This window comes from Gymnodraco acuticeps, unplaced genomic scaffold, assembly GCF_902827175.1.
Source record: "Gymnodraco acuticeps unplaced genomic scaffold, fGymAcu1.1, whole genome shotgun sequence".
Lineage (NCBI taxonomy): Eukaryota > Metazoa > Chordata > Actinopteri > Perciformes > Bathydraconidae > Gymnodraco > Gymnodraco acuticeps.
Genome location: NW_022990564.1, coordinates 1 through 22500, shown reverse-complemented (window position 1 = coordinate 22500; position 22500 = coordinate 1). Strand labels below are relative to the sequence as shown.

The following is a 22500-nucleotide window of genomic DNA, read 5'->3' as shown; positions in this document are numbered from 1 at the left end:
GCTCTTGGACCGAGGCATAAAGAGCTTCTCGGCAACTGCACCCATGACTGAGCAGCCCCTATTCAGGGTCCACTCTGCTCACCCCAGTAGGGGAGGGGGTTAGAAAAGTTACCCCAAACATAGCCTGCCTCACAAAATCCTGTCTGGAATACCGCATCCCAACCGAACTGCCATCATTTCCAGAGAGCTAGGGAACTTCCAGATCGACATTGCAGCGCTCTCCGAGACCCGACTGGCTGATGAAGGGCAGCTGAAGGAGGAAAAAGGCGGATATGCTTTCTTTTGGAAAGGAAAGCCTGCAAATGAGCCACGAATCCATGGTGTGGGTTTTGGGCTATTAAGAACTGCCTCATCAACCACCTCCATGAACTCCCTGTGGGCATCAACGAGCACCTAATGACCATATGTCTGATGCTTGCCAGCAGTCAGATGGCCACCGTTATTAGTGCCTACGCCCCAACGCTTGATGCACAGGATGAAGTAAAGGAGGCCTTCCATGCTGACCTGTACAAAATTCTATCTGAGGTCCCCAAGGAGGACAAGTTAATCCTGCTTGGAGATTTCAATGCCAGAGTGGGACGAAACCACCACCTATGGAGAGGCACGCTGGGGAGAGAAGGGGATGGAAACACAAACTCCAATGGCATAGTACTGCTAACCAAGTGCTCAGAGCACAACCTGGTCATCACCAACACACTTTTCCGTTTCTCGCTCCAAACTATGACATTTCATTGATTATGTCATTGTCCGCTCCAAAGACCGCTGTGATGTCCTTAACACCAGAGCAATGACCAGTGCAGACGACTGCTGGACTGACCACCGCCTCATTCGCTCCATCATGTCTATCCGCTTAATGCGGAAAAGAAGGATGCAGAAAAGACAGAGCCGGCCAAAGCTTAACATTGACCTGACACCACCTACCAACAACAGCTGCAGGATGCTCTGTCTTGCCTTGCCCAGACAGTATTCGGAGGATACTGAAAAACACTGGGGCACACTTTCTATTGCCATCATGAACTCCTGCAAAAACATTCTTGGTCAAAAAAAGCGGAGACATCAAGACTGGTATGATGAGAATGACACCCGAGATTCAGCAACTCATTGACATCAAGCGGCAAACTTTCATCACCTGGCAAAATAACATCCACTGCAAGGTGAAAAGAGCAGCCCATGCCAAAGCGAAGGCAGCCGTCCAAACGCAAGTTAGGAAACTGAAGAACCAGTGGTGGACGAAGAAGGCTCTGGAGATCCAGCAGCTTGCCGACTCTGGTGATACAAGAGGATTCTTTGATGCCACAAGAGCGGTATATGGTCCCAGCTATCGCTGCCTAACCCCCCTTCGCTCTAAAGATGGGCTCTTGCTTCTGAAGGACAAGGATGAAATAGCAAACAGGTGGAAAGAGCACTATAAGGACCTCTTAAACAGGGACACCATTCCTGAGATGGAGGCTCTTGACCAACTCCCTCAACAGCCCATAGTTGAAGGCATGGGAGAACCACCCAGCCTGGGTGAGGTGCTGGATACCATTAAGAATATGAAAAACAACAAGGCTGCTGGGTCCGACGGCATCCCAGCAGAAGTCCTGAAGAAAGGCGGACCCGATCTTCTTAAGCACATCCATGCCCTGCTTCTCAAAATCTGGGAAGAAGAGGAAATCCCTGCTCAGCTTAGGGATGCCTTAATTGTCTCCATATTTAAGAAGGGAGACAGGGCAGACTGCGGAAATTACCGTGGCATTTCTCTCTTGTCCACCATAGGGAAAGCCCTAGCTCGGGTGTTGGCCAACAGACTCACCCCCCTGTCAGAAAGCATCCTTCCTGAGTCTCAGAGTGGATTTCGCCCAAACAGAGGCACTACAGACATGATTTTCATTACTTGCCAACTGCAAGAAAAATGCCGGGAACAAAATCAACCATTATACATGGCCTTCATAGACCTCACCAAAGCCTTCGACTCAGTGAACCGTCAGGCCCTCTGGCTGGTACTGGCAAAGATTTGCTGCCCAGAAAAATACGTCCGGGTACTGAGACTGCTGCATGACCATATGTCAGCCACAGTACTCAGTGGCAGACGAAACTGAACCCTTCCGGGTCAACACAGGAGTCAAACAGGGATGTGTCATCGCTCCAACGCTATTCTCCATCTTTGTTGCTGCTATCCTACATCTCACAAGCAAGCATCTACCCCAGGGAGTCAACATCATGTACAGAACTGACGGCCAACTCCTCAACATCAACCGTTTCAGGGCTAAAGGTCAAACCACCACCATATCGATCATGGAGATGCAGTATGCGGACGACAACGCCCTTGTAGCCCTCTCGGAAGAGGACCTACAGGGTATCCTATCAGCCTTTGTGAAAGCATACAACAGCTTGGTCTAGCCATCAACATAAAAAAGACCCAAATCCTCCACCAACCACCACCAAACAGCAGTACGCCTGTCCTACCCCCAAACATCTCCATTGACAACATCAGACTGGAAAATGTGGACTACTTCCCATACCTTGGCAGCCTCCTATCATCACAAGCTGTTATTGATGATGAAATACACCATCGCCTCAGCTGTGCCAGTGGGGCTTTCTCAAGGCTAAGGAAGAGAGTCTTTGAGAACCGTGACCTCTAAGCAAAGACCAACATATTGGTCTATAAAGCTGTGGTGCTCCCCACTCTTCTGTATGGATCAGAAGCCTGGACCACATACAACAGGCACTTAAAGGCACTTGAGGCATACCATCAGACATCCCTCCGAAAAATCCTCAGGATTAGCTGGGAGGATCGGAGCACTAACACCAGCGTCCTGGAGGAGGCTGACATTCCCACCATCACTGCCACCATTGCCCAAAACCAGCTCAGATGAACTGGCCATGTTATCCGCATGCCTGACTCTCGCCTCCCAAAACAAGTCCTTTATTCCCAGCTTGTTAAAGGGAAACGGGCCCCTGGAGGCCAAAAGAAGAGGTACAAAGATAACATAAAAACAAACCTAAAGAAGTGCCAAATAGACCTAAAAGCTTGGGAAGACATGGCAACAGACAAGGTGACCTGGAGAAACCTTGTCCGTGAGGGTGCTGCACTATATAATGATGACCTCTGCCATGCTGCACAAGACAAGCGCAGACTCAGGAAGGAGAGAGCAACCACCAAACAGGTCCAACCCAAACCCTCCACCACTACATTCCCCTGTCCACACTGCACAAGAATAATCGGGTCCAGATTCGGCCTCTATGCCCACCTGAAGACCCACAAGGACCAAGAAGGAGGACAGTCATACTCGACTACGAGTGACCGCTGATGATGATAGTGTGTGTGTGTGTGTGTGTGTGTGTGTGTGTGTGTGTGTGTGTGTGTGTGTGTGTGTGTGTGTGTGTGTGTGTGTGTGTGTGTGTGTGTGTTACATACCCGGCTCCATTGAGCGTGTGCGGGGGTTGCACTGCTTGTGGCCTCTGCAGGCTCTGAGCTCCATCAGCTGCACATGAAGCTGGTTGAGGACGGTCCGGTCCAAAGAGCTCACGGCGTTTATCAACTGGAGACAAAGAGAGAGGAAACAGAGAGGTTGACCAATCACAACAGAGCTGGCCAGCTAACCAATAAGAGCAGACTGGGCTCTGGTTTCAGACAGAGGGTGAAAAGAGGTGCTGCAGCACAGGCAGTGTGAGAAAAATAAAGAGCTTTTTGAACATTAAAGCATGGAGACATGTAGAGACACTACATACTGATATACACCTGAACATCAGCAGGAGAGGACTCTTTAAAGTAGAGACACTACATACTGATATACACCTGAACATCAGCAGGAGAGGACTCTTTAAAGTAGAGACACTACATACTGATATACACCTGAACATCAGCAGGAGAGGACTCTTTAAAGTAGAGACACTACATACTGATAAACACCTGAACATCAGCAGGAGAGGACTCTTTAAAGTAGAGACACTACATACTGATATACACCTGAACATCAGCAGGAGAGGACTCTTTAAAGTAGAGACACTACATACTGATATACACCTGAACATCAGCAGGAGAGGACTCTTTAAAGTAGAGACACTACATACTGATATACACCTGAGCATCAGCAGGAGAGGACTCTTTAAAGTAGAGACACTCCATACTGATATACACCTGAACATCAGCAGGAGAGGACTCTTTAAAGTAGAGACACTACATACTGATATACACCTGAACATCAGCAGGAGAGGACTCTTTAAAGTAGAGGCACTACATACTGATATACACCTGAACATCAGCAGGAGAGGACTCTTTAAAGTAGAGACACTACATACTGATATACACCTGAACATCAGCAGGAGAGGACTCTTTAAAGTAGAGACACTACATACTGATATACACCTGAACATCAGCAGGAGAGGACTCTTTAAAGTAGAGACACTACATACTGATATACATCTGAACATCAGCAGGAGAGGACTCTTTGAAGTAGAGACACTACATACTGATATACACCTGAACATCATCAGGAGAGGACTCTTTAAAGTAGAGACACTACATACTGATATACACCTGAACATCATCAGGAGAGGACTCTTTAAAGTAGAGACACTACATACTGATATACACCTGAACATCAGCAGGAGAGGACTCTTTAAAGTAGAGACACTACATACTGATATACACCTGAACATCAGCAGGAGAGGACTCTTTAAAGTAGAGACACTACATACTGATATACACCTGAACATCAGCAGGAGAGGACTCTTTAAAGTAGAGACACTACATACTGATATACACCTGAACATCAGCAGGAGAGGACTCTTTTAAAGTAGAGACACTACATACTGATATACACCTGAACATCAGCAGGAGAGGACTCTTTAAAGTAGAGACACTACATACTGATATACACCTGAACATCAGCAGGAGAGGACTCTTAAAGACACTACATACTGATATACACCTGAACATCATCAGGAGAGGACTCTTTAAAGAAGAGATACTACATACTGATATACACCTGAACATCAGCAGGAGAGGACTCTTTAAAGTAGAGACACTACATACTGATATACACCTGAACATCAGCAGGAGAGGACTCTTTAAAGTAGAGACACTACATACTGATATACACCTGAACATCATCAGGAGAGGACTCTTTAAAGTAGAGACACTACATACTGATATACACCTGCATCAGCAGGAGAGGACTCTTTAAAGTAGAGACACTACATACTGATATACACCTGAATATCAGCAGGAGAGGACTCTTTAAAGTAGAGACACTACATACTGACACCTGAACATCATCAGGAGAGGACTCTTTAAAGAAGAGACACTCAGAGATGGAGCACTCGAGTCCTGGCAGATTTCGCGCACAAATTTCGTGAATTCTCGCGCACGATGACTTGGACTCGGACTCATGAATTCTCGCAAACGCTGACTCGGACTCGTGGATTTCCCCCCCCCACGATGACTCGAACTCGACTTGTACATTGACGCTCAGACTTAGACTCGGACTCGAGCAAGTTTTCTCTGGAGTCTGATGTCCTCTATCCTGGCATGTGCACCTGTGAGGCGAGTTTGCGTACTGGGCCCCGCTATTCCAGTCTAAAGATGTCTAGAGACACACCCCGCATCGTGCTGTATGCTTTCACACATTCTGCTTCCACATTGGAAAAGAGCAGCACAAAATGCTCATTATGTGGAAACAATATTGAAGAGAAGGCTCCGTAACACATTACTCTAAGGATCGAGTTCAGACATATAGGCTATCTTGAACACTATCATCAGAGTAACGTGATCTAATCAATAAATAAAGATTCAGCCAATAACACGAAAGCACATGGCTACTTAACATGCAGGTCATTTTGCATGCTAAGTAGCCATGTGCTTTCTGGGGCTAAATCTTTATCAGTAAACCGATTTAACTGGTAAAAGTTCCTTCAAAATAAGAGTCCCGATCTTATTACTATCAAAATAAAAGTGCAAAACCAAAACTTTATCATAGAAAAATGTTGGCATACAAATATAATCACTTGTCTAAAAGGTAACTCATTTTAAATATAGTTAGACATATTAAAGGTAATTTACAATAATAATATTAATATTAGTAATACGCTTTATATTTGTAGCACTTACAATAATTGTAGCCAAACTCGCTTCACAGCAGTTCAATAGACAGATTAGTATAACATGACAGGATAAAAGCAATGTAGAGGAGCAGCTACATTTCAACACATATATCCACAAAGATTAATACATGAAGATTATTAACAAAGCACTTTTATACTAATAAAGGACTGGCTTATCTAAAGCCAGTTTTCTTCAAGGTTGTATCTTCCTGGTCGAATGCACTTATTGTAAGTCGCTTTGGATAAAAGCGTCAGCTAAATGCAATGTAATGTAAAGACTTGTGACTCGGACTTGACTTGGACTCTTCTTAGGTGACTCGGACTTGGACTCGGACTCCAACACAGGTAATAATGACTCGGACCCGGACTCGACTCGGACACTCCTTGGGTGACTAGGACCTGGACTCGGACTCGAAGAGTGGTGACTCGAGAGTGACTTGGACTCGTGAATTGGTGACTTGACTACAACACTGCTACATACTGATATACACCTGAACATCAGCAGGAGAGGACTCTTTAAGTAATAAAGTTGTTCTTGAGCTTTTTGAAGTTTGTGTGTGTGTGTGTGTGTGTGTGTACCTGATATGGGTCTGTGGTGAGGTCGAAATACTCCAGGAAGCCGGTGGCAAACTCACAGAACAGGAAGTTGTGTGTCTCGTTGATCGTCCTCAGACACCAGTAGGTGTTGTTGTTGGCGCTGGTGCAGGCGCAGAACGAACCCACTGCAACACACACACACACACACACACACACACACACACACACACACACACACACACACACACACAGATATCATACAGTGCACTACATCTCTTGAAAAACAGAATATTAAATGTATCATAAAGATTTATTTTGGCATGTAGAAGTATGTGTGTGTGTGTGTCTGTCTGTGTGTGTGTGTCCGTACATGTCCAGAAGGGAGCAGTGTGCCAGTGCTGGTTGTCGTGAGTGAAGCAGGTGAGTCCGGGCATCGAACAGGTGTCGTTGTTTCTGATCCTCTTGATCATCTTCCTCATCTTCTTCCTCCTCTTCTGCTCCTTCAGAATCCACTCCTTCTTGTCCCGAGTGCCGCCCTTCCTGCACACACATTAAAAACACACACACCGGTTACACACAAGTCATCAGCAAATATATGCTAGAGTCAACTGTCAAATGTTATTCCACCACCCAGCACAACAGGTAAGAGGAAAAAACACATATGAGATTTTGGGGGAAACTGTCCAAAGATATTTTCATGTAGAGGTATGTCTCCCACTTTGACACACAAAGATGACATCGACCTCAGGCGTCGGATGCAAATATCAAACGTTCATCATCAAAAACTATTTCTGAGAACATCTGGCAGTGACTGGATCTTTAGACTATTGTGTCTCTTAAATTCAAGATCAAAATGTGTGATTTAAACATTAACAATGGCAGGTGTAATGACAAGAAAAAGGGAGACTATTAGAAATCAAACTTGCACTTCAACATGGATACTTTAGACTTTTGCATCACACATTATATGATGTTAAATGTGAACATCAGCTTTCCCAGACCAGAACAGACCCGGTCCAACTTGAAATCAAGCATATCGAATCAAGACCTCTTTTAATCGTCACACATGTGTACACAGCATCGCCACACAGTGAAATTGGCCATAAACTAATTGGTCAAATTGAAGATTTATTTGAGGGAAAAAAGGGGATAAATGGTCAATGGTTCGATCCCAAAGCCCCGCAGTCAACATGTCGAAGTGTCCTTGGTAAAGGACTCTTCTGGGACTCAAACCAGCAACCCTTCTCTTCCTAAGCCAGGTCCCTACAGACAGAGCTGGTAAACATCAGTTTAATGTTCAAGACATCGATCTTCTCTGCTGCTTCTCTACTGAGCGTTGGTCTCACCTGAAGGGGTGCCCGCCACCTCTGAACCTCAGCTTATTCTTCAGTTTGGACTTAAACCTGAAAAAGATACATGTTAACACCTGCTGTGACAACAAGCGGGGTATTATTCTGTGTGTGTGTGTGTGTGTGTGTGTGTGTGTGTGTGTGTGTGTGTGTGTGTGTGTGTGTGTGTGTGTGTGTGTGTGTGTGTGTGTGTGTGTGTGTGTGTGTGCATTGGTCTCACTTACAGATACTTATTACAGTCACACTTTAGCGGCCGGGCCTTCTTCAGGTGACCTCTGACCTCTCGCAGGTTCTTTATCTTCGTCTGCAGCGTCTCAATCTGAAAAACATGTATAATGAGTTGACAAACTACAACTGTACAAACCTGATTTTTCTTTCATATGTATGAGTAATGATAATCAATTGATATGAAATAATATTTAAACAGTTACAGGAGACATTTTTCATACTTTAGCTACATTTCCTGATATAAATACTTATTGGTAACTTTGAGGTAATAGTACTTTTACTCAGTTAAAGGCTCTGAGTGTTCTCCCAGCAGGCAGTGTGTTACCTCGTGGTCGATGTGCAGCTTGTGGTCCTTCCAGGCCTGCAGAGACTGATACACTCCAGTATCACACTTCACTGTGGCGTTCGGGAGAAGGAAACATCTGCAGAAAGAGAGAAATCCTGTATTAACCAGGTGAGAAGAATACACAAAGAGCAGAATATATATATAAATAGATAAACATCAGGCCTTATAGAAGCTGACGGAGCAGAACACACACTTTTATCCTGGTTGTTTAAGTTTATAAAACAAAGATTATTCAGGAGAACAAGCTGAGCTATCTGATGATTCTCATTAGTCATGATTAAACACTAACATTCATCTGAATTCCAACCAATGTAAATGAGCCCAAGTTATAGACTGTGTAGAAACAAGAATATATTCAGGGAACACTTCATAGAGATCAATGACGGGGTCTTATGATCAAAGACATCATATTTCTTCTGGGAAAGAAGGATGGAAACACTTTTAGGGTGATTACAGAACTTAACTTCATTTTTAGGAATATGAACCTTCAAGTACACCTTTTATGTTTGGAAAAAATGGTTAAGCTTAATTTTGTAAGTCTGTGATTTCTCAATCATTTTCTAGAAAGCTTCTTTTAAAAATCGATATTCTGGTATTTATTCCTAAGAAAGATAAAGTTAAAATGTCTTGGAGCTGTTAGATTTAACTGCTGCCTTTGACACTGTGGATCATAGTATCCTGTTGTCACGGCTTGAACAGTCCGCAGGCATTACAAGCTCTGCTCTTGCATGGTTCAGGTCTTATTTGATGGACCGTAGCTTCTCAGTGCAGTTAGGTGCCTTCTCCTCTGCCAAAGCCCCTCTTACCTGTGGGGTTCCCCAAGGCTCGATTCTGGGCCCCATCCTTTTTCTATTGTACATACTGCCCCTAGGTTTATCTAGGTTTATCTGCCTCTCAATCAAAATGCCAACTCACTACAGCAGTTGAAGGACTGCTTAACAGAGATTAAATCCTGGCTGAGCCAAAACTTCCTCACCCTTAATGAGAGTAAGACCGAGGTCATCTTTTTTGGACCCCAACCAACAGTCTCCCCGGTTGATATTCTGGGCTCCCTCAATAAAAATATCCTCCCCTCTGTTATGAACCTTGGAGTGACCTTCAACAGCGCCTTTACATTTGATAAGCAGGTTAGCACTGTAGTCAAGACCTGCTTTTTCAAAATACGACTATTGGCTAAGTCGTTTTTATCTTTTAAAGACCTAGAAAGGGTTATTAACGCCTTTGTTACCTCGAGACTGGATTACTGCAATGCGCAGTAATGCAATGGACCAGGCCTCAATTAGACGCCTCCAGCTAGTTCAGAACGTAGCTGCACATCTTCTCACTGGCCATAAAAGCACGACCATATCACCCCAATTCTGGCTTCATTGGATTGGCTTCCAGTTCGGTTCAGAATAGATTTTAAACTCCTTTTATTTGTTTTTAAAGCCCTAAATGGGCTGGCTCCTGCCTATATAGCCAAACTCCTCCATCGCTACACCCCAGGCAGAGCCTTAAGGTCGGCTGATCAGCTTCTGTTGATAGTGCCTAAGACCAGGCTTAAAACCATAGGGCATCGAGCTTTTGCAGCGTCTGGCCCTAGGCTCTGGAACACTTTGCCCCTCCATGAGAGGTCGGCCCAGACCCTGGGGGTTTTTAAATCAACACTTAAAACTCACTTTTTCTCTCTGGCTTTTGTTTAATTATCTATTTATTCATTTATTTATTTATTATCGGGGGAGTGCATCTGACGAAGAGATATGTTGTTGTGCTCCCTATCTCTGTTTCTTATCCTATATCTAATAGAACTGCTCGGGTCTTGATAGATTGAGTGGGGAAGTCCATGAGATCTTTCTAGAGGGTTATCAAGAATAACTTTTATCCAATGACCTTTTCCCTCTCTGTCTGTGTCTGTGTATTCTCTTGTTCCGATTAACCCAGCCAAATCTTTTTTCTTGTTTTGTATCTATATCTACGCCGGGAACCGGAGTCGAGGCTGATCCTCTTGCTGTAGTCCTGTGTCTTGGATCCTCGATCCTGCGTTCTGGATTAAGTCGTGGACTTCGGGTCGTGGCTGAACCTGTCTCTGCGGTCCTGCCTTGGATCTCGTCATGCTGCTTCCCTGATGGCTTCCATAGGATTGTAGCTGACATCCTCACACACACACACACACACACACACACACACACACACACACACACACACACACACACACACACACACACACACACACACACACACACACATACACATACACTCACTTGTGTGTGACCTTGTGTGAGTTGGGCAGAGAGACGCCGTTGGGATCTCCCCCCATTCCGCTGAACTCATCCTCGTCGCTGATTGGCTGAGGCCACTCTTCCCCTCCCACCATGCTGTCGTTACCGGGGTAACTGTTCGTCATGGACACCGAGCGGCTGTAACGGTTCCTGGAGTAACTCTTCAGGGTTTTGAACTCTGAAACACACACACAGTATTGTTGGTATTTAAATTGTATCACAGTGATTACCACTGCATTTATTTACTATATTTTCAATTAAAGTTATGAGGAAAGTGAGGCAGAACTTTTTAAAAGCCTTTTTCACTGAAACCTCACATCTCTGCAGGACCAGAGTGGCTGCAGTTCTGATCTCAAACACTAGAGGTCAGCATCACACCAGGAAGTACAGGTGAGTTTACTGAAACCACACCGGTAGAAACACTGAAAGAAAATATGAGTTTGATTTCCATAGAATCACTCAGATGTACGAACATAATTAAGAGGATATTCTGAAGAAGAGAGAACCCATCTGAATGGTCGGCATTGTGAATTATCCAGTTTCCATTTGTGTCTCTTCACGAGATCAAATGAGAATGAAACACTGAGAAACTGGAAGAAACACTATTATGTTATTAATCATCCACTATAAGTAATCATGGTGAAACAAGTTTGCACCCTAACGAAGGAAACACAAGAGGCTCTTCACTTTCTGCGGTTTTCTTGTTTCAGGCGGAGGAATTATTTGTAATAAAGGACGTGATGGGAGTCACAGGACTTTGTTTAACTGATTAGCAGCAGGCAAAATGTTGCTGCCATTGCCGACAAATGTGAAACCATCCCCAACTTTTATTTGGCTGCTAGCGATGTGATTAAACTAAACTAGTCTTTTCAAATGAGTCTTTTAACTGCACGGTATTTACAAGGTAAGCCTTTTGAATATAGGAGTTGTCATGAATCTCCAGTTGTACCACTCCCAGGCCAATCTGCATGCAAAAAGAATAAAAACTCAGAAGGTATAAAAGGCTAGATAAAGGGACTCTGGATCGCTCAATGGTTAGCATATATGCCCTGTCTGCTGCCAAGAAAGTTTGACTCCGAGCCTGCAAAGGTTTCAGGCCACTTCATCCCCTCTATCTTGTATCTCCAATAAAGGCACTCATTTGCCCAAAATGATATAAAAAATATTATAAAATTCAGTCTGCACATCACAATTCATCATAGCGGTGTGTCTCTTATCACAGTTCATGAGTCACTGCTGACCCCTGTTGGATCAAACATGAACACTCACTCTTCTTGGAGAAGAAAGGCTTCTTGTTGAACGGCCTCATCATGGAGGGTCTCGGGTTCAGAGGTCGGAGGTCACTGAGGTCGCAGTCACAGTCTTCAGAGTTACGTCTGTACTTCTGAGACTTGATGCTGAGAGGACGCTGACGCCCGAAGATCTTAGCTGCTGCTCCGCCTTCATTCTTACATTTGGAGAGGCGGAGTTTACCTGTGGCGTCCTCCACACACTGCCACTTCTACACATACACACACACACACACACACACACACACACACACACACACACACACACACACACACACACACACACACACACACACACACACACACAAAGAAAACAGTACTCAGAGAGAATTCTGCAAAAGGGTTGATCCTCGACACAAAACGTAGTTACTAACTTACGTAACTTTCGAAATAAACTTCATTATTCAAATTAAATAAAAATTCTATGGCTTTATACTCATTTTTAACATCAGAGAAGATCGGAAGACTTCAATATAAAGTATGAATAAGGAGGAATGATTCATAAGGATACAGTATTGTTACCTCTATAGTAAAGAAGTTGGATCAGGAGGAGACGGATTAGACTTGAAGTTCATTGAATCAGGAATACAATTATGGGTTAAGATAAGAAATAAAGTAATAGGATCAGGCTGAAAGTAAATAATGTAGACAAAAGCTACAGGCTAGTTTATCCTATAGGTTATATTACACCAACTATGAAAAATACTTTAATTAAGTTGTCAAAAGAAGTTGAGAAATAAAATAGAACAACAGACATAATTGTGCACGTAAAATGCAAGAAACAAACTGGGGCTTGGACCAGGACCTTCTGATTGGAGGACAAGAGCAGCAGCTCTATTCGTTTTTGTTTTCATTCTGCAGCTGTTTGTTACCAGGAGCTGAACACGTCTCTTCTGTTGCACACACACACACACACACACACACACACACACACACACACACACACACACACACACACACACACACACACACACACACACACACACACACACACACACACACACACACACACACACACTCCCTCTCTCTTTCTCTCTCACACACACACACACACACACACACACGGACACACACATACACACACACACACACATACCATGTCTACATCACTTCAGGGGACATTACATTGACTTACATGCATTTCCTGGAGACTTATCCTAACCTTAACCATAACCAACACATGCCTAACCCTAACCCTAACCCTAAACCTAACCAAGTCTTCACCCTAAAATTAATGATTCCCCTTATGGGGACCTCCAATGTATCCCCATAAGGGAGGTGAGTCCCCACACGTGACTGTGTAAACAGATTTAGGTCCCCATAAGTATAGTAATGCTAGGCCACACACACACACACACACACACACTCTTTTCTGCAGGGTGTTTATCGGAGGGATCCAGCAGCCTGCAGACAGAATCGCTGAGCGACTAATCAACAAGCTGAGGGGATTCTTCGACAAGTGTAATTAACTTCAAACAAGCATGAACACACACCCACACACCCACACACATACACACACACACACACACACACACACACACACACACACACACACACATCGTGATTCCCTTCACGTCTGTGCTCTTTGGTTCTGCCGCTCTCAGTCCATTGTGTTGCTCCTCTCTTCTTTACTGCTGTTATTTGTCTGGTTTCTACAGATCTGGTTTTCATCTCCCTGACAGATGTCCCTCTCTGTTCCACTCGCTGTCTTTCAACTCTTTGTTTGTTTAGAACAGCGGTAGCCATCGTAGCTTTCCTGTGTTTATTCCAAAAAAGCTCTTTATAATAGAGTGTTCTGGGCAGGAACATCTCAGCTACATTTAGTGATTTCTAACATCAGAGAAGATCGCAAGGCTTCAATATAAAGTATGAATAAGGAGGAATAGGATTCATAAGGATAAAGTATTGAAGAGTAAAGCAATGGTATCAGGTGTAAAGAAATATGATTCATTGATAGGACCAGGAGTAGTAACCGCTAGAGTAAAGAAATAGGATCAGGAAGAGACAGATTAGACTTGAAGTTCATTGAATCAGCAATACAATTATGGGTTTCAATTAGAAACTAGAGAATGCAATTCCTGAAGAAATTGCTAGTGGGAATGCTTTATGCTGAAAAGCTAAACTGCTATGCTGAAATGTCATGTGTAAGAAGAAAGTGAAGAATGTAGATCGAAATGATACATGAACACTGGGGGCTTGAATATGTGATGAGAGAAGAAAGTAAAAAGGCTTGGAAAAGCAGCAGAATATTTGAACTGCAAATTTTGAACGAACTTGATGGCGAATGATCTGTCGCCATGCCAACGGCATTTGATGACATCCCATAATACGCTTAGATGCGTTGATCGTTACCAAACCTGTGAAGTTTTGGGCCGTTTGGAGCATTTTCACTGAAGTTATGAGAAAATCGTGTTTCATGGTGAGCATTGTGTTGCCACGGCAACGGCATTTGAAGAAATCTCAAAACTGTCCCGTAGATGTCTTCACGGCTGGACTGTTAGCACACATGTGAAGTTTGAGCACTTTTTGGACATTTTCATAGGAGTTATAGCGACATCGTCTTTTATGGCGAAGGGATGCGTTTCCATGGAAACGGCATATGATGACACCCCATAATTGACGTAGAGCTGTTGAGGGCTGGACCGTTAACCATTATCTGAAGTCTGGTGCTGTTTTGACCATTTTCATAGGCGTTACGACAACATCTTGTTTTATGGCGAGGGATTTGTTTCCATGGAAACGGCATATGGTGAGATGTCAGATTTGACGTAGAGCTGTTGAGGCATGGAGAGGTGATGTACAGGTGAAGATTGTGGGACGACTGGACCGTGTCCATTGGAGCTACAGCGACATCGTGTTTTACGGCGAGGGATGCGTTTCCATGGCAACAGCCTATGGTGAGATCTCAGATTTGGCGTAAAGCTGTTGAGTCATGGACCGGTGATGTACAAGCAAAGTTTGGGGGGCGATCGGACCGTGTCCATTGGAGTTACAGCGACATCGTGTTTTATGGCGAGGGATGCGTTTCCATGGAAACGGCATATGATGACACCCCATAGTTGATGTAGAGCTGTTGAGGGCAGGACCATTAACCATTATCTGAAGTCTGCTGCTCTGAGCATGTCAGTTGGAGTTATGACATCATCGTGTTCCATGACACAGGTGTTTATATTTGAGCTAACTATGTGTCCAGAGATCAAAGGTTTCCATGGTGATGTGCAGTAATCAGTGATAGGAGAGCATTTTAATTGTTCTGAATGAGAGATAAACCTGTTACATGTGAACGTGTTGTTGAAGAACCGTAACAGATATCGGTGAAATTTCAAAGCGTGAAGCATGTCAAGGAACTTGAGCATCTGAAGTGTACTTTTTGTGTACTTTCGGGTCAATAATGTGGCCTTTTTGGCAGATTAACTAAAGGTGTGCGGCTGCTGTGGTGGGGAAAGATGAGGCTGACTTACAATGGGGTTTAATGGAGACATTACTTAATGCCCTCAAGAGGCATTTTGTTTAATTATTTTACTTAATTATTTTTTTATTTTTCAAGCTACGAGATCTTTTCCTACGTTTCTCATGAAAAACTATGTCTCAGGAAAGTAGGGTTTGGGAATTATGGCAGGTTTAAAAGAAAATATGAAGGCAAAATTAAATCTGTCATCCACTCTAGCTGTGACATCACGCACTCTAAAATCTGAAGAAGGCCTCTTTACCAAGGTCTGAACAATGTTTAATATTTCTAAAAGTATTTTAGACCTCAGATTTAAAAGTTGTTTAACATGAATAATGTCAGAAAGATGTGTAACATTTTAAAGTTGGAATGAGGTTTCTGAGTGAAAGTATGAATAAAGTATGAGTAGTTGAAGTCGCAAGAAGATTTTTCAAGTCTGAGGAGTTTCTCCATTGACTTCAATGTAAAAAACGTGGTGAATTATGGAATGTATCTCTGGAATTATGAAAGTTATGAGAAAAGTAATAGCCATCATCAATTCCCGACCGAGCTGAACATTTGAACGGAGTTTCTGCGATGTGGAATGTGGGAGAAGAAGAGGCGCAAAATAACCCGGCGGAATAATAAAGAATTTCGTGCGTCGAATAACAGATAGTTGGAATACTGTATTCCCACTAAATAAAGTATTAGGATCAGGCTGAAAGTAAAGCACAAGGATTTGGAGTAAAGTATCAAGACTTGAATGAGTATGATCGTGAGTAAAGTGAAAGGATAAGGAGTAGTATGATCAGAACAAAGTTGATGGAACCAAGATTAAAGTGTTGGGATCAGAATAAATGTAATGGTGGGATGAGGAGTAAAGAAAAGTCAAGGGATCAGAAGTAATACGATTCAATAGTATTTGAAAGGAGTAGGATTGGGAGTAATGTACTAGATTACATGTACTAGTAAAGTAATATGGTCAGGAGTAAAGAGGTAGGATTAGGAGAAAAGTAACAGGACTGGAAGAACTAGTAAAAGGATTTGATATAAAGTACAAGTATCTGGAGTAAAGTGATAGACCTAGAAGAAATAATAGGTCTGGAAAGAAAATGATTGGGAGTAAAGTTAAAGGAATCAAGAGAAAAGAGATGGTATCCAGTAAAGTAATGGGATAATGAGAAGTGTAATGGGATGTGGAGTAAAGAAGGGAGTTGGGGATAAAGTAAGTGATGCTTGTGGGGTAAAGAAGTAGGAAGGTGTAGGATCTGTAGCCAGAAATGGCAAAAATACACACATCCTTTACTCAAGTAGTACGGATACTTGTGTTTAAAAATACTCTAAAGTAGAAGTACTGACTAAACTTCTTTACTCAAGTAACAGTAAAGAAGTATGGGCTTTGAAATGTACTTCAGTAAAAAGTACCCATAGCTACCAACTGTTTTAAAGAGTACCTGACCTCCCTTTATATTAATAGAACAATAATGTCATTGTTAGCTAATGAATGTTTCCATGCTGAACAACGGAAACATGACAACGTTTCCATTGGTCCCTCTTCTTTAGAGAAGACCAGGAAATGATGGATACACGGATCGTGTTCAAATCAATAGGCACTAATGACTCTAAAGAATAATGATCACGCCACCAAACACACATTCAGACTAAAGGAACCAGCCTGTTTGGAAAATGTAAGAAAGTACAGGTATTTGTGTTAAAAATGTAAGAAGTAAAATTAAAAAGTCGTCAGAAAATAAAGTACTGATACCATAAAAATGTATTTAAAGGTCCCATGTCATGCTTTTCCGGTTATTACCCGTCCCCTTGTGTGTTATGAAGGTTGTTCTGCATGTAAACGGTGCAGAGTCACAAACCCTCAAAGTACACCCTGTAGCGAGTACAACTCTATCACAGGAACGACCTGTCTATGCTGCCCCAGAACGCCTCGTTCGAGATTTCTCTTTTTCTTCCTGGTACTAAGTGATGTAACGACGACCCAAATGGACCCATTGGTCCAAATGGACCAATCCATGGAGCCGTTACGTTACGTCCGCAGAGCCGTTATGTTAAGTTGCATGTCATTTGTTAGATTACATTACATTTGTTAGACGCTTTTATACAAAGCGACTTACATACTCAATACAATTTGGGGTGAAATGTCTTGCCCAGGGACACAACGACATGCTGACTGCAGTGGGGGTTTATGGGCTCAGAACAGTCTCATAATACACACATACACACAGAAGGATTCACACTTGTATTTCATGATCCGCAAAAGGATTCACACTTGTGTTTTTCAATGCACACACAAATGTATTCCGTTTCATATAAATGTAAATAAAATCCAAATACAGAAAAAAGTTTTACATGTGTATTTTTGATCCTCACATATTTGTTTTCCGTTTAAAACCTCTGCACCTGCAACACAAACAGCTTTCTGTGCACGGATCGCTGTGCATTCGTGTGTGGGTTTTTTGAGACTCCCCTGACGGTCAGCCGATTCGTACTTGTAATTATTTCTATCTATAGCCAATCAGATGTCTCCTCAATTCTAAGCCAATCACATGAGCGCGCCCCCACGAGGGTAGATTTCTTGCGTTCGCATGGAGCCTGCCTACAGGCGCTAATCTCAGGACACCCTCCACTCTCAGTACAGCGCCACTTTCCGAACAGGAAATGCACGCAAATACAAGCCTTTATATTATTAAGGTACAGCGCCACTTTCCGAACCATTGATGAATGCTTGTGTACACAAAAACGGCAGGCAAAACCGTTTTAAATGTGTGTTTCCTGTGTGGCGATGGCGAATACAGCTGCTTTATTTATGTCTGTATGAAGTTGTTGTGAGTGTGGAGGGAGCAGCTACAGGTTAGCTTAGCCTAATCGATCAGTGCACTACGAAGCCAGTGCTAGACAGTGACCTCGGGGGGAGCCCCGCCGGTCATTATCGGCCGATATTCACTCTTAATAGTTTGATCGGTGCTCTCTATAAAGGCCGATCAGGAGAGCTGGATCTGATCGATATGGACATAAACGCGAGTGAAGTATAACCGGACGCGAGAGAGAGATCAGATCAGCTGCTGAGTCTGATGGAGACACGCTGCTCTGCATGATCACCTGATGCTCCGCCCTCTGTTTAGCGAGCTGACCGGACTGCGCAAAATGCGTATATGAAGTAATCTTACCCTCGTGGGGGCGCGCTCATGTGATTGGCTTAGAATGAAGGAGACATCTGATTGGCTATAGATAGAAAAAATTACAAGTACGAATCGGCTGACCGTCAGGGGAGTCTCAAAAAAATGCAAAGCGATCCGTGCACAGAAAGCGGTTTGTGTTTGCAGGTGCAGGGGATTTAAACAGGAAACTAATAAGTGAGGATCAAAAATACATATGTAAAACCTTTTTCTGTATTTGGATTTTATTTACATGTATATGAAACGGAATACATTTGTGTGTGCATTGAAAAACACAAGTATGGATCCGGAAATACAAGTTTGAATCCTTCTGTGTGCATGTGTGTATTATGAGACTGTTCTGAGCCCATAGGGGTTTGAACCTGTGACCATCTGATCCGAATCCGTGGATTGGTCCAAATGGACCATTCCGCGGACTTCCTCACACACATACACTCAATCTTTTCTCAACTGCAGCTCCGCCGATTTCTCCTCCCTGAGACGGCGGGACGCGGCGAGGCTGTGAGTCGGTGTGTGAGCACACACACAAACTCCCAGCCAGAATGCGGGTGTGTGTTCGGGCTGGGTTTCACTGTGTCTCACTGTCTCGCAGACGGCCACTGGGCTCATAGGGAGGGGGGGCAGGGAGCTTGTTGGAGCTCCAACAAGCCTTTTAGGACAGAGAGCGAATACACATACTATACAGAGATGCTGTATGAGAAACCAATGCGATTTTGGAAAATTGTACAATATAAATCTATTTTAGTAGACCTCAACAATGGAATTATGATCAGTAGAAATGGCCATGACATGGGACCTTTAAGTACAGTAACGAAGTATTTGTACTCCACTACTTCCCACCTCTGTCGGTAGCTACGTATTAAGATACAACTCTGTGTCTCAGTACCTGTCCAGTCTGCTGGCAGGGCGTCTGGTACTCGGCTGTCTGACAGAGGTCCTTCACTCGCTGGTGTTTGGGAAGGAAGTTTTCCTCCTGAGACACTTCCTTTCCCTCCACCAGCTGGTGCAGCAGCTTCCTGTTAACACACACACACACACACACACACACACACACACACACACACACACACACACACACACACACACACACACACACACAAACAAAGGCACGTTACTAACACTATTGTTTTCTAAATAAAAATGGTACTTTAACTGTTTTAAAGGTCTAGGACAGGGTAGTCCAAACTTTTTTCACAGAGGGCCATACACAGGAAAATATATGAAGGGCTGGGCCACTCACTAGAGGTGAGGTTTATTGCCTCATAAGTTAAGTTATAAGTTCGAAAAAGCAATCCAATGTAGGTAAATTATTCTTGATACTTGAAAATGCTGTTAGAAAAAACATGAATACTGTGTAACATATTTGAACATATATATTCAAGCAGTACAATGCTTATGTTAATAAAGTACCCATAAGCAGAAGTTTATTATACTTAAGTCGTTATACTTTTTTAATTTGCTGAGGGCCGATTCAAAATGGTCCGCGGCCACATTTGGCCCCCGGGCCGTAGTTTGGACAACCCTGGTCTAGGATATGATGCATGCTGTACACATTGTAAATCCCTCTGTCTCTGTGTTTAAGCATAATGTATTACTTTGAGTAGTTTAGTGGCAGGGATACAGCTGTGTAAGCAGATGTGAGACTTACATTATATATTGTATTACTCTTGTTCACTTTATCGATCCCTGAGGGGAGTTTAGGCATTTTTGTTTTTGCAGTTAAAGTAGACGGTGATTTGTGTTTTTATCACAGCAGCATTAGCATTCCAGAGGACACACACTTTGTTGGAAGTGGAATAAAGAACACTTCCTGTTTTACTGTCCTGTTTACGAGGACACACAAGGGATGTCCTTTTTAGGGAAACAACCTCTATTTTTGTTGAGCTGTTTCGGGTGGATAACTATACAGTCGTGCTTCAGGAAGGGATTCTTTTTATAGCAGATTTATCTTCAAAGTTTGGGAGAGAAAGCAGAATATTTAGTTTATGACTGTGCGAAAGTATAACCTGGGATGCTGTATTGAAATTACATTTGTGTCCCCTGCAACTATATATTTAGTGTCTTGAAATTCAGAAAGGTTGGTCACTTTGCATGCTAAGAAAATATAGAAAATAATTCATAATGAGGGATGTGTTTACCCTCTCTCCACCAGAAAGGAGTCTCTCCACAGCTTCGGCTTCTTGTTCACTTGAAACCTGCAAAAGAAGCAAACGTTTAGTCATGATTTTCAATTTTGTATGCATAAATGAAGGCTCCTAACCTTCATAAGTCCTCTTCACGGCAGCTCCTCTTAGTGCCTCGTGCACTCAGCAGTGCTTCGATTACACACATATATATTATATTCATAACAAACTCTGTCTCCTCTCTAAATTCCATCATCTGGTTTCTATTCTGGGATGTTTGTAACTTTAACTTTGAGGAATAATATTTAGATGTTCCTGCTGCAGTTAAAAGAACACGTGGAAACAACTGCAGGATATTTTCCATCACAGAGAAGGAAAGACAGAACAAATAAAAATAAGAAGAATTAACTGTTTTGTAAAAGAAAATAAGTGAAAGTGAACACACTGGCCATACTTAGTCCAACAATGCATTACGGGCAGCTATTTAAAGAACAATTTGAATCACCTTTTCCCAAAAAGGTGCATCCTGAAAAGGACTCATATTTTTCCAGTTTTTAAGAATAATTCACAGCAACCACAGCTCCAGATCTGATCATCCTCCAAAGTTTTAAAACGTTGAGAAAGGGCAAAGAATCTGTTATTTCTGATTCCTCTTTTGAATAAACTTTGTCTGAAGTAGTCTCTCAGGGGTTCTGTTCTCTGTTCCTCTCGCAGGACGAGGAGGAAACAGGAACATATGCTGCACAGCTTCTCCATGTTCTTGTGAGATCATATAGAGCCGATTCAGAAGTTGTTCAAACAGACTTCACAAAGGGCAGGACTGAGTGTTCAATGAATAAAGACATATTTAAAGAAGGAGATCTGGCTCTGTAGAGTTGTAACTTTTTCCTTATTTAAAAGCTTGCCAGTGCGTGAGCTTGTGTGTGAGCTTGTGTGTGAGCTTGTGTATGTGTTTATGTGTGTGTGTGTGTGGCCTAGCATCACCATCCTTGTGGGGACCTAAATCTGTTTACACAGTCACGTGTGGGGACTCGCCTCCCTTATGGGGACATAATGGAGGTCCCCATGAGGAGAATCATTAATGTTAGGGTGAAGACTTGGTTAAGGTAAGGGTTAGGGTTAGGCATGTGTTGGTTATGGTTAGGATAAGTCTCCAGGAAATGCATGTAAGTCAATGTAATGTCCCCTAAAGTGATGTATACATGGTGTGTGTGTGTGTGTGTGCGTGTGTGTGTGTGTGTGTGTGTACCTGTTCACAGGCTTCTCGGTGTCCAGCAGGGACAGGATGGACTTCCCGTCCATGTCTGCAGGCGTGTCCAGGCCGGCGATGTCCAGGATGGTCGGAGCCAGGTCGATGTTCAGCACCATGCTAGGGTTACTGAAACACACACACACACACACAAATATCAATAACATATACATTCAATAACCTAAATAATACCTATTGATTATACTGTCGAGAAACTTTACTTATGAACAAAGTAAAACACCAGGATATTGCATTTGTAATACCTGTAGGTTTGAAATCGGGAAAACCGGGAAAACCTTTCCTACTTTGCGGGATTTGGAATAATTGTTTTAATTTGTATAATCTAGTAGAATCTACATTTTAAAGCCTGCTTTATTTGAGCTGGATTTGTTGTACAAAATAACTTTTTTACAAGG

The 22500-nt window shown here is 43.0% G+C and overlaps 1 protein-coding gene across 4 annotated transcripts in view; it reads right to left on the bottom strand.

Moving 5' to 3' along the window:
- The window catches only part of LOC117553677 (extracellular sulfatase Sulf-2-like), a gene marked incomplete at its 5' end in the record, with an annotated part of 28314 nt that extends 6101 nt beyond the window's left edge, over positions 1 to 22213 (bottom strand). For 3 of the 4 annotated variants that reach the window (XM_034227692.1, XM_034227689.1, XM_034227690.1), the window contains 11 exon segments: positions 3401 to 3524; positions 6667 to 6809; positions 6995 to 7164; positions 7971 to 8027; positions 8198 to 8292; positions 8527 to 8623; positions 10788 to 10983; positions 12075 to 12306; positions 19599 to 19728; positions 20851 to 20907; positions 22085 to 22213. In XM_034227692.1, coding sequence (XP_034083583.1) covers positions 3401 to 3524; positions 6667 to 6809; positions 6995 to 7164; positions 7971 to 8027; positions 8198 to 8292; positions 8527 to 8623; positions 10788 to 10983; positions 12075 to 12306; positions 19599 to 19728; positions 20851 to 20907; positions 22085 to 22213 — 1430 coding nt within the window. 4 annotated transcript variants of the gene reach the window in all.
- Between the last annotated feature and the right edge of the window lie 287 nt (positions 22214 to 22500).